Consider the following 13,929-nt stretch of genomic DNA (forward strand, 5'->3'; position numbering starts at 1 on the left):
ACTTGAACTTCTGTAAACTGTAATTTTCAGGAAATACGTATGAAGGAAGGTTGTTCCAAAAAACGGCAGTTGAATGAATAAACAAGGAAGATGAAAATTTGGTTCTGTGAGTTTGAAGTTTAACAGTAAATGGATGTTGGCTGGTGGCAGCACATGTTCGGATTGTTTTCAAAGAGAGAGCGGGAATTATAGAAGCCAATTCAGAAGAACAGTGCCCATGGAAGTATCTGTAGAAAAGGCACGCAGCAGAAACAGTACATCTATGAGACAGAGTGGAGAGACTCTGTTAGAGGAGTCATTAATTAACCTAACTGCCCTCTTCTGAATGGAATCTAGAAGCCTGAGAGAGGTTTTGGGGGCACCGCCTAGATGTGGGAACAATATTCTATGGTAGGGCGGATTTGTGATTTGTACAGAGTGAATAGCTGGTTGGAAGAAAAGTAATGCTGAGAGAGAAAGAGAAAACCAAGTTTTTCAGATGCAGAGGAAGCAATATTTGTAATGTTCTTGTACCAAGAGAGATTAGAAGTCAAGATAATCCCCAAAAGAGATATATCATTTCATCTAGAAATCGGAGTGTCACCAAAGATAAGCATAGGAGCAGAAGAATCCTTTTTGCAAGTATAAGACAAGTCTGAGTTTTAGAAGGATTGAAATCTACTAAGTTGTCTTTGCCCCACTGGAGGATTACCTGGAGATCGGCATTTAAGGAATTGGTAGCGCATATTCGAGAAGTTGAAGATGATTGAGCAGGACAAGGTTTCTCAAAATGGAAAGTGGAATGCAATGTGCTATCATTGGCAAAATTATGGATAGGATTGGCAGTCAATGGAAGAAGGTCATTAATATACAAGAGGAAAAGAGTGGGGGAAAGAACTGAACCTTGGGGAGACACCAGCATTAGTGGAGAAGTTAGAAGACAGAGAGCCATCTACCATCACCCTCAGTGAGCGATCAGAGAGAAAACTGGATAACCAATTACTAAAAACAGTTGGCAAACCATAAGATGGAAGCATGTTTAGAAGACCTTTATGCCATCAGGACCTGGGGCTTTCTTAGCATCTAGATTTATCAAAATCCTTCTGACATCCTGTTGACGGAAGACCACAGGAGGTACTGAAGAGCATGATGGGAATGGTGGGAGGTGTTTTTTCAAGATTATTAATACATGAGTTGGAAGAAAAAGGCGATGCTAGCAGGTCAGCTTTATCCTTGGCTGAAGTGACAACAGAACCATTTGGTTTTGACAGAGGTGGGAGCAGAGATGGGCAAAAGTTGTGGCCAATAGCTTTGGCAAGAGATCAGAATGCTCGGCTACAATTAGGGCAAGAAGCAAGTTTTCTACTCTTAGCCTCTTCAAAATCTAGTTTGGACTGATTAATAACTGCTTTACAATTGTTGCGACCTTTGGTGTAGGCAGAAAATGAAACCGAAGAATTAGAAACAAGCCAATTATGATATGCAACATTCTTCTCTTGTACAGCCTTAGCACATTTATTGGAAAACCAAGGTTTAAATAAAGGATGAGATTTTAAAGTGGAGTGTGGAATAAAGGATTCCATTCCTACATGAATAATTTCACTGACACGATCTGAGCAAACGTTGACTTCAGAAGTTTTGAAACAGTAATCTGACCAAGGAAAGGAAGAAAAGAAATTTCGCAGGTCATCCCATTTTGCATTCTTGTAATGCCAAACAACACGAGGTTGGGAATAGCCATGATATAAAGGCTCCATTGGAGAAGAGACAATCACCAAGTTGTGAACTGAGGTGCCTAAAGGACCACTCACTTCAACCGTTTACTGAGAAGTGTTGTTTGTGAGAAAAAGATCAAGCATGTTGGCTGCATGATTAGGAATGTCCGGTATTCTTGTAGGTAAATGAACAATCTGTGCAAGGTCATTAGTAATTGCAAAAGCCTCAGCATCTTGACCAGCTGGGTCGGTATGACTAAAAAGCGGAAGCCAGCTGGAGTTGTGAACGTTAAAATCACCAAGGAAAATTACCACACTGTTAGGGAAGTTGGACTGCAGACAGTCAAAGAGCTCCAACTGATTAGTGGAGTTGAGAGAACAGTAGTGACAACAAATGAATTTGACACAGTGAGGTAGAGAGATTTTAAGCCAGAGAAGATCGAAAAGAGAAGGTTCCAAATTACGAAGTCAGAAAGGGAATATCGGAACGGACATATGCATAAGTACCACCTTTGAGGCGAAAGGAAGCATACAGGGAACAATTTGGGCAACTGAGATGGGCAGTAGTTGAATCAAACAATAACTGAGATTCTGTCAGAAAAAGTATACGGGGTTTGGTAGACAGCAAGTGGAAATGGACATCATTGAGATTAGAATTGAGACCACGTATATTTGTGAAATGAACTAAGAAGCATTTGGCAGGTTTAGATCTGTTCACAGATAAGTTTACTCTATTAGTTTTACAATTCATGGTGTATTCAATAGTAGGAAAAAGTGTGTGTGGGGGAACATGTTATATGAAGAAATGAAATTTTTGGATATGGTGTACAAATGGTAAGAATATTCCCAGATCCTTGACATAACATGGCCTCGACAATGCCCCCTGCATACACACTACTTGGACTCCCCCTCCCCCTGTTACTATCTGGCAGTTTAGAGGTAGCACGATTATATCCTAGCTGATCCGGAAGCCTCCTAAAGAGTTACAAATAGGTTCGGTCCACTGTACTAACTAGTGGCTAGCCTGCAAACTTTTAGAGCTGTATCCTCGAAATGTAAGGAAGATTGGATCTCGCCATAATGTCATCAATCATACTGCATGAGGGAAAGATCGGGAAGGGCTGACCTTGAGACTAAAAGTGGGTTCCACATTTCAAGCCTCTAATAAGTAAAATGGTGATATTTCACCGGTTGATGAGGGTCATCTACCATGTAGTATTGTCTAGTAACACAGAGGGGCAGCATTCCTCCATGTGGTGCCAGCGCCACACCTCGACCCCTGCTTACGTTGGTTCACCCCTGGGTGGTCACCCACAGTGTGCTTGTGCATGGAGTTTATATCCAGGATTACTAACAGTCCCAACATCGTGAAGCAGAGGATTTCACTGTCACGGACCCTCTGCTTTGCCAAAATTGGGTCCACTTGACTTGAATGTCGCCCAAATATCAGGTCCATCAGCATTTTAGACTCCGAGGTAGCAAGTACAACTTGTTTGGCATATCTGAGAGAATGTCTGTGTCAACCTCAAGGACCTGTATGTTTCTGATACCTTTGGCATGCATGAACTTAACAATGTCCAAAAGTTTACTTTGTGTTTCAATGTTAAGGTTAATGCTGATATTGTATACCACAACTGTTCAGACAGTAATAAATGTAATACAGTTATATGAGAAAAAACATTCACCCTACAAAGGTGGAAATAAATTCCTTTACTGAATCACACGATTTATAATTTTAAGCAGATAGCCATCACCATGGTTTAAATGACAGTGTGTAAGATTAGTGATGAGTCATTTTGTTCAATGTCAACTACTAGACAGCAAAGCAACTATTATATTAAGCAGTTTCATATACCTAAAAGCTGCAGCAGCTGAATTCTTTCTTCTACTCCAAACTTAAATAATAATAATAATAATAATAAGTATGAACCCCAGGCAGTACTAGAGACCCCAACCCACAGAATGTACTGGGACTGTGTCGTAATAACGGATAAGACAATCCCGCACAACAGACCAGGTATAACCCTTGTGGACAAGAAGGAAAAAGCTGCCTATCTAGTTGACATAGCAGTGCCCAACACTGGCAACCTCCAGAAAACCCATGAAGATAAAATCAGAAAGTACACGAACCTAAGACAGGAGATCAAAGAGATGTGGCATATGCAAAACAAGGAGTGACAATCTCGACCATCGTGTCAACCACTGGTATGGTGCCAAAGACTCTACATAATAGCCTAGTGGCAACAGGCCTCCCAGAGAACACCTACAAGGTAGGTGTTCTCTGGGAGGCCTGTACACCTGTAGCCTGAACACCTGTAGGATAGTCAGAGAGTTACTCGACTAACAGTAATACCAGACAGAACAACAACCCTGTGTACTTGGTAGCAATACCCGTCATGGAGGGGAACCCCAATCACGGAGAAATAATATAAGAGCAATAATAATAATAGGAGTAACTGTCCACTGGCATGGCAGACATGGAGCAAGCCTAAAAGAATATCGCAACCTGTACCCGACCTATATCAACTACTGCAAAGCATTCAACTTCATGCACCCTAGTTGGCTGATAGAGACACTGAAGATCTACAAAGTCAACCCAACGGTGACACACATCCTAGAAGCAACTGTGATGAAATGAAGGACCACAAAAAAGGTTGAGAACATCATGACCAGACCACTACCAAAAGAAGAGAAATCTTCCAGGGAGATGCCTTGAGCCTACTGACTAGTGCTTAACCCACTGTCCACCATGCTCAACAACAGCAAGTACAGATATACCTTAAAAGAAGAGAGGAAGAAACTGCACACCCTCACTCACCTAATGTACATGGATGACATCAAAGTCTATCAGTAAATGAGAATCTACTCCATCAGCCACTCTGGATCACAAAACATTTCAGCACAGATATTAAGATGCAATTGGGCCTAGACAAATGCAAGACCCATGGTTGGCATCAGGGAAATCCAGTCAGCTGAAGACCGGTGAAGAGACTGAATCCAGGGCAGAAGGAGAGATCTACAAATATCTTGGAATGAGGCAGGCTACATAAGTAAAATACAAGATCAAGGTCCACTTCACTGAGAGGCCAGCTAAAATCAAAGCTGAATGACAGAAACATGGTCAGATCCATAAACACTTAGGCAGTCCCAGAACTAACAATTTAGTTTCTTCTTTGATAGTGACACAGTGACGTTCTTAATGAAGTATTTCTGCTTTAGATTCAAAGCGAGCCGTTCAGCTTTACCTTTGGAGAGAGGTAAATCTCTAATGAGGTCATTCAACTCATTCTGAGTAAACAGCTCCGGCTCTATCTCTTCATCATAATTACTCAGAATTGACTGAAGTTCGCAAGTCTCCACCAAATGCACACTCATTGCATTCCATTTAGTCTTTTAAAGAATCTATTCAATGGAGTTACTAAATTCTTTTTAGGTACTAGAATTGGCATATGGTCATCAAGAAGGATTGATCTCATGCTTATTCTTCACTGAGAATCTGGTTACATTCACATTACAAAAGTAACAATCACCATCATGGTCTTTTGGCTCTCTCCATATCATGGGTATAGAAAATGGCATTAACCTTTTTTATTTTGTTCAATCAGTCCCGAAATCCATTCAAACAAGCAGTACAAACCACACATGGTGTCCATGCCTTATCCTGGTCACCTAGAGGACAGTCAGAGTATAAATGTTAAATTTTATGAATATCCATCGTGACTGTATGTCACTGTGATTTAGTTAAGAACACACACACACACACACACACACACACACACACACACACACACACACACACACACACACACACACACCAGAATTTGTTGGGATGATATTTGCATATTTGAGGCATGGCGATGAATGTGCTTCAGTAATTTACCGAAACAATTTAAAATAAATTGTTTATTATTTTAAATAAACAATTTATTATTAAGTAAATTATGAAATAAGAAGGATATAGATATATTCAAATAATTATATAAATATGAATGTATTAACAATAATAGTAAATAAATAATAATATAATATTCACATGTAGGTTTTCTGAACAGGCAGATGAATGGTATAATCCAGTTCATCGTGTAATCAGTCTGATCACAAAAACTAGACACGCTAGAGAAAAACCAAAAACAGATTTGAAATAAGCATCCGAAGATCTATCTAGTCCACATATTGCTTTCTAAAGAAAACTACTTTTTTTACCTGGATAATTTATCAACAAACTTCCTCTTCTCTTTCCACCACCCCAACTTTCATTTTAAGTACGTAATACTAAATAAAAATTTAGTAACTAAATAATTAATACTAAATAAAAAAAAAAAATGGATTATTTGCCATACCCTGACTTCTTCATTTTTTGTTTTTTTTGCCTGCTCACGTAATTTTTTATTCTCCTTTTCCATCAAACGAACAACTTTTCTATTTGGAGCTTCCCTGATATCATATATGTCCACCCAGGAGTAAGATTTTGAAGTGCAATAGCTCATCCAGTATGCATAGAAAGAATGCACCACCTAGAATAACATTATAGTCTAATCAAAATAATGTAGTTACTGAATAGCATCAAATATATATGCAAAAAAAAAAAAAAAAAAAAGAAAGAAAGAAAGAACAAAGAAACGTTAACACACATAGAATTCATTTAGTCTTCTGGCATACATTTATTAAAATTTACACATTCACAATTTAATTGTGCACAGGTCTCAACCTGCTCCCTGTCATTCTTGATACATGCTTAAAAAATAAAAACCATTGGAATAGAAATCACCACAGCAAAAATTCTTTGCATGAATTCATCAATATTCTGGACTTTCTTGTTATTACACTCATTCCTCGACCATGCTCCACTTGCAAAAACTGTATGCCATCAAATCTGGAAATGTGGAGACCACCACAAAGGTCCGCCTTTCAATCCAACTTTTAAAAAGCTTGTTTGTTTGTTTGTTTGTTTGTTATTTGGTTTTTAGGAGCATTAGTAACTAAGGCCATATTGCTCCGGGAAATGCGGTGGTCATTCCCTAACCTTTCCGCATCCTCCGTATTTGGTGGTGACAGGCTCGAACCCCGGTCTAATCAAGAAGCATGTGCTACACACTGCTGCTCCTTCCCACCTGGCTACGGAGGCACCTTTTTAAAAAGCAGAGTCAAGATAATCAAAACAACACTGACACAGTGGGGAGGCACCATTTTATTAGAAGTAACCTGATAAGCATATCGGCAGGGGAAAATTCTCAATGGCATAGGAGTGAATTTAAGCAGGATTCTGCAACTATCATTGCAGTTTTGAAAAAATATGATTCAATTATATCTGCAGCCATGGCAGCAAGCCAAACATGCACCTTAGAAGTGTCAGTTTGGATTTTCTGTACCCCCATAAATATAGTGTTACACTGTTTCATATAACCACAGTGTGGAAAGCCATGTCATCAGCAAATCCATTTTTCAAATTTCCTATGTTTGAAAAAATGTTCTACAGACACGAGATCATATGTACTAAATAAGAAGAACATTTTGGTTTAATGAAGAACAGATAGTTAACAATGGATAAAGGAAGACTAATACACAAGTTTTAATCAAAGTTGATTTTGTTAGTTTAAGTACATGTCACTAGCTGGTATTCAGTACGAAAGTTACAATTTTTGATTATTGGACATGAATCTATCAAATAGAAACTAAAAAATTAATAAATTCAAGTTTAAACAGCAGGAACATGATTTATGTCTCTATGTGCAGGTAGACATGGCAATGCACTACATATTATTTTGTTTGCCTTAACTATGAAGATTTAAGGCTATCTTTCAAGTTATTTCTACCATTTTTTGATGTGAACAGCTTGGGTTAACTATTATGGGATCCAGACAGCTTCAGATGCTTCTCACATTTTGCGGTTCAGCTTTCCCATTGTTTAGGAAATTACTGTATATCCCAAAGTTTTATAGGCTTGAGGTCTTACAGGCTTAGCACTTTCCATTTATTTACTATCTGTTATAACTGTCAATTTTTGGTCATACCACAGAAACTTGTAGGTGCACTGAACCACTCTACAGTCACTGTGGTAAGAGTGGTCATACTCATCATAGCTGTAGCAGCTCTCATCAGCAACTGTGTTGTGCCAGCTGTATGTCCAGAGGATACAAGTCAAACCATTCAGTCTGTGATAAAAATAACCTGATTAGAAAAAAGCACAGCAGTTAGTTGAGGAAGGAATGGATCTGGACTAGCCTATCATGGCAGGATTAACTCGATATGTGTTGAAAGGAGGAGTACTGGGATTCTCACTGGCAACACAGATTGTATCTGTGTAATCTACCTCACCTCCGGACTGCAATCGTTATATTCAACGCTGATTTTACAGTGACTGTGCTGGACTTGTTTTGTACAGTCTGTGGGGTTTGTGTCTGTGTGGAAAATGAGAAACAAAAATTCTACTTTGTATATGTACTGCAGATATAATGATGACGTTACTTCACATTTCAATTACATAAATAGCTTAAGGGGGTGAAAAGTTATCTTTTGCACGGATAGCAATTCTAAGAAGAAGTTTTGACACAGTCAGTCAATTGATGACAAAGGATGAGTGCTACAAGAGTTGATGAATCACTGGAATCTTGTGCTCCATAACAGACCATCACAGTATACTACCTTTTGAACAGTTAACAGTGTCCAACATTGACATCATACTCAATACATTTCAAGGTTCCAGTAGTTTTCAGGAACGGTCTGTGGAGCCAGATTGGTTATCGAGCGACCACAGAGTGATTAAATTTTATGTAAAGGGACTTCGTACCTGAGCAGCTGCAGCATTTTTCTTTGCACTCCGAGGATTGAAAAAAAATTCAATGAAGAGCTCTGCTGCATAAGTTCAGATTCTAGCAATGACATGTTTAGTGAGTTAGGCAGAGCAGAAGCCAAGGAACAGAGGCAAAATTGGCAAGCATCTCAACCATCGATGAGGCAATGCCAGAATAAGAACACACCTGTCAAATAATGGGCAACTGAATTAACAAAATTATGGTGGGATCAAAATAGAGGAAGAAAGAAGTATCAAGAGAATAAGCATGGGGAAGTGACTGTCAGCGGCAACTCAGATTGGAATATCAGTGGTCGCAAAAAAAAAAAAACCCACATAAGAGGTAGAGTTGAAAATGAAAAATTTAAACCATGCATAGAGCTTGTTCAAACAAGAGGAAATAGAGAGACCCTTTGGGGGCCCATCATATAAGCTTTACAAAAATAATTTGAAAAGCTCAGCTGGAGATGTAGCATACTAAATCAAAATAAACAGCTGTGTCACAAAGTGTGACTTCTATTCTTTCTAAAGTAATGGAGAAATCAATTAACAGCCAACTCTTAAACTACCTAGAAACCTTCCATCTGATCGACGATCGCCAGTATGGATTCCGTCAGTGTCGATCCACTGGTGATATCTGGCTTATGTTACCCATTTATGGACTAATTCAATGGAAAGGTTCGGTGAAACACAAGTAGTTGCTCTTGACATCTCAAAGGCTTTCGATCGTGTTGGGCATAAAGTTCTTCTAAACAAGCTTCCATCTTATGGTTTGCCAACTGTTTTTAGTAATTGGTTATCCAGTTTTCTCTCTAATCACTCACTGAGGGTGATGGTAGATGGCTCTCTATCTTCTAACTTCTCCACTAATGCCAGTGTCCCCCAAGATTCAGTTCTTTCCCCCACTCTTTTCCTCTTGTATATTAATTACCTTCTTCCATTGACTGGAAATCCTATCCATAGTTTTGCCGATGGTAGCACATTGCATTCTACTTTCCATTTTGAGAAACCTGGTTTGAATCAGCTTCAACTTCTCGAAAATCTGCTACCAATTCCTTAAATGCCAATTTCAGGTAATTCTCCAGTGGGGCAAAGACAACTTAGTTGATTTCAACCCTTCTAAAACTCAGTCTTGTCTTATATCTCGCAAAAAAGGATTCTTCTGCACCTATGCTTATCTTTAGTGACACTCTGATTTCTAGGCAAAATGATATATCTCTTTTGGGGATTACCCTGACTTCTAATCTCTCTCTCTCTCTCTCTCTCTTGGCACAAGCACATTACAAATATTGCTTCCTCTGCATCTAAAAAACTTTGTTTTCTCTTTCGCTCTCAGCGTTACTTTTCTTCCAAACAGCTGCTCACTCTGTATAAATCGCAAATCCGCCCTGCCATGGAATATTGTTCCCACATCTGGGGTGGTGCCCCCAAAACCTCTCTCAGGCTTCTTGATTCCATTCAGAAGAGGGCAGTTAGGTTAATTAATGATTCATCTCTAACAGAGTCTCTCCACTCACTGTCTCATAGACGTATTGTTTCTGATGCATGCCTCTTCTACAGATACTTCCATGGGCACTGTTCTGAATTGGCTTCTATAATTCCCACTCTCTATTTCAAAACAGTCCGAACACGTGCCGCCGCCAGCCATTTACTGTCCAACTTCAAACTCACAAAACTAACTTTTCATCTTCCTCGTTTATTCATTCAACTGCTGTTTTCTGGAACAACCTTCCTTCATACATATTTCCTGAAACTTACAGTCTACAGAAGTTCAAGTCCAATGTCAACAAATATCTTCTTTCGTCTTCTCAACCTCCAACCCAAGCACGGTACTAAGTACTATAGGTTCTAATACCTCTCGTGTTTGGGATTTACATAAAAAAAAAAAAAAAATCCAACAGGACAGCATAGTAATGGTTCTGTGCCTGGCAAAATTCAGCCAACAAATATACTCTGTAATTAGAGATTACTTTTGCAACAAGTTTGTCACTGTAAAATCATCTTGTGTATGCTTTAAACAAAAAGCGGTGTGATAGCCCACAGGGTTTTGTTTTTGGCCCTTTGAGGTAAAATCTAGGGCCGAATGATGGCTTCTTCAAACATAGTGATGTATCTATGACAGCATATGCAGATGACCTGGTCTTACCGGTGTAATTTGACTGTAGTTGAAGGAAACATCAAACACTGGTTGACAGAATTACACCATTGGAGTGAACTGCATAGGATGGTCATGCTCTCGCTGATTAAGAGCATGACAATCCTTCTAAAAGGACATTTGTCTACAAACAGAAACCCTGTGACCTGCATTGGAGGGGTCAGCTTCAGGTGCCTTGGCAGTGTGAAGTATTTGGGAATACAAAGAGATTGGCAATTACAATTTGTATCGCACATTAGGCATATTGCAGAAAATATCCGGCATTTTGTACATATGATTGCAAGGGTAACTAGAAAAGAGTGGGAAATTCATGGTAGGTCACTGGAATTGCTTTATGAGTGTGTTTCCTTCCAATTGTCACATATGGAGTCCATGTGTGGTTAGACTGAGCACAAAAATGAATATGCGGAAAGTGTATTCTATAGAGAGAACAATTTGTGGCTTGCCGAACCATTTTGAACGAGGTATTTCATTTTATAACTAGACATATGTCACTAGATTTGGTACTGATCTTCAGAAGTATGTGTTATCACCTACAATAAGCAATCCTTTACGAGCAACTCGCTATAGTAGCACAGATATTTAGTTAAAGGCAGGCTATAAACAAAAGAAGATATGTCCATGGAATTCTCTGATAGTTATTTGGAAAGATCAGTGGAGCAACAGAGAAAAAGGGATTATATCACTAAAAAGTTTTTCCCAAGTGTGGCAAAAGAAAGTAAGGAGATGCCACATTAGTTTAATCCAATCTTGCAGACATTTTTCATAACAGGCCACCCACAGGTCCTTTTTATGCTAAATTGCACATCTTAGGAATCTGTGACCATGTGCCCTGCATTTGTGGGATTACTGAAACTTGGGACCATATACTATACATATGTCAAGAATGTCAGGATGGATTTCGAACCTGGATGTGAGGAACAGTATATAGCCATTAAGGGCACTTTCAAGCATTCTTTATACAGGTTTTTAACAGACAGCATGTGCTATTAGAGTTAGAGCAGCAATTGTGACGGTACTATGGCACATCCATATAACAACTGTACTACTATGAAAATGGTGACTATTGCCCCTCAATATAGCAAGGCATCTAGTTGTATTACAGTCTTGTCTGTCCAAGGGTATGTGGACTAAATATCTGACTTCATGTCTTCTTCGCTTGTATGCCCTTGTCAATGTTGACTGATTGTGTAACCAACTGTGCAACTTATATCTGGAGCTCTCTGCCTGACTGATGTAAATTAAAGCTACTCACAGTGTAGAATGTCCATCATGGTTATGCAACTCCAAGAATTCCATATAATCTGAATTTCCCTACATGATCCATGGTCGCTGCAGCTTCATCTCTGTATGGCACAATGAGATACATATCCTACTGATACATTGCTTCTGTAAAAAACAATGGTCATTCTTGTGGTGCATGATTATTCTTGCCACTGTGTCTCCTTGCGGTCAGTGGGCTTCTCAATCCTACTGGGACATCACTTCTGTGTTCTCTCATAAACAGAATACTCTACGGCAGCATTTCCCAAACTGGGGTCCATGGACCTATGGTGGTCCATAGACCAGTTCCAGGGGATCCGCAAAATGGTGGTAGACCATATATATATATATATATATATATATATACTATATACATACAACAATACCCCTAACATAGCACTGATACAGTGAAACTTCTCCTAACGGACATTTTCAAATTCCCCAACTCACCTCTATTGGTTTTAACGTGTTTGCAGCTTCTGTCTAGCGGACATTCTCTGTAACGGATGCGGACAGGCAATCTGCACTGTTTCGTTTAGATTAGCACTTAATTTGATCTCCCCATAACGGCCAGCGGGCGAGCTTACGTCCCCTTTTCTAGGAACTTTTCTTCCACGTATTGCCTCAATCATGTGTTTATTTTCTATTTCCGATTCTCTGAATTCTATCAAGGTTTACGTCGCGGTTCTAAACCCTTTTTCAAGAATTTTAAGGCACATGTAAAACTTCTGATGAATTCGGTGTTTGCGGGGGGTGGGGGGGATATGGTCGGCCTTTCGTCTTTTCAGTTTCAGTTTTCAGTTTTGTTCAGTGTCGTATGAAGTGCACAATGTCTTCTTGTAAACATTTAACTTTAAAAGATAAAGTCGAACTCATTAATGCGTATTATCGGCAAAAAAATAGTGTTCGCACTCTCGCTGCAAAATTCAAAATCGGGAAGACGCAGGTAAGCGACATCCTAAAGGAAAAAAATGAACTGCTCAAACAATTTTGGCAACACAGAAAATGATCAGGTTCAAAAATCATTCCCGAAAACTGTCGGACTTCAAATTGACAATGTTATGTATGAGTGGTTTTGTCGTGAACGTGCTAAAAAAATTCCCATTAATGGGCCTATTATTAGGGAAAAGGCTTTGGAGGTTGCAAAATCTATGGGAGTAAATGAGTTCAACGCTTCTGCAGGATGGCTAGACAAGTTCAAAACTCGGCATAAAAAATTTCTTGGAAAACCGTAAGTAGTGAAGGTGGATCTGTTGATACTGGGGTTGTAACAGAGTGGACCGTCAAATTGGAAGATTTATGTCGTGATTTTGAAGCTAAGGATATTTACAACTGTGACGAAACAGGGTTGTTTTTTAAAGCTCTTGCTGAAAAAACAACGAGTCTAAAAAACGAAAAGTGCCAGGGCGGAAAAATTTCTAAGGAATGCTTGACTGTACTATTGTGTACAAATATGCTGGGAGACTTTGAACAACCTCTTGTTATAGGAAAACCACAAAATCCTCGTTGTTTCAAGGGCATAAAGTTGAATCTTGAATGTTGATTGGAAGTCTAATAAAAAAGCGTGGATGACACGAGATATCATGAGTGAATGGAATGAACTTTAACCAAAACATGATTCGTCAAAACAGAAAAATATTCTTTTCATGGATAATGCTGCATCTCACTCGTACATTGAATTGTCCAACATTCAAATCATTTTTCTGCCATCAAACACATCTGCCGAGTGTCAGCCCTTGGATCAAGGGATAATAAAAAAATTTTAAACTTCACTACAGAAAACGTGTTTTAAGACATCTCATTGCAAACATGAACGATGTAACATGTGCGAGTGACCTTGCAAAGAAAATCAGCATCCTAGATGCGATTCAATGGATTTCCTCTTCAGTAAACGGAATTAGAAAACAAACTGTCTTGAACTGTTTTGTAAAGTCTGGCTTGTCAAACGCAAAAATTGAAGTTGTGAACAGCAATGTGGAGCACCAAGAAGAACAAGAACTTCATCTATTGATAATGTACGATACTTC

General features: G+C 39.0%; 1 protein-coding gene across 1 annotated transcript in view; it reads right to left on the bottom strand.

Annotated features, from left to right (window-relative positions):
* LOC150087048 (dnaJ homolog subfamily C member 21) overlaps positions 1 to 13,929 on the bottom strand; it is a 374,824-nt gene that overhangs the window by 234,349 nt on the left and 126,546 nt on the right. Inside the window, exon 5 of the mRNA XM_090372359.1 lies at positions 6,035 to 6,208. Coding sequence (XP_090228485.1) covers positions 6,035 to 6,208 — 174 coding nt within the window. The remainder of the gene's footprint in view (positions 1 to 6,034; positions 6,209 to 13,929) is intronic.

The sequence above is a fragment of the Mastigoproctus giganteus genome, chromosome 4 (genome assembly GCF_048544385.1).
Source record: "Mastigoproctus giganteus isolate SK-2022 chromosome 4, ASM4854438v1, whole genome shotgun sequence".
Lineage (NCBI taxonomy): Eukaryota > Metazoa > Arthropoda > Arachnida > Uropygi > Thelyphonidae > Mastigoproctus > Mastigoproctus giganteus.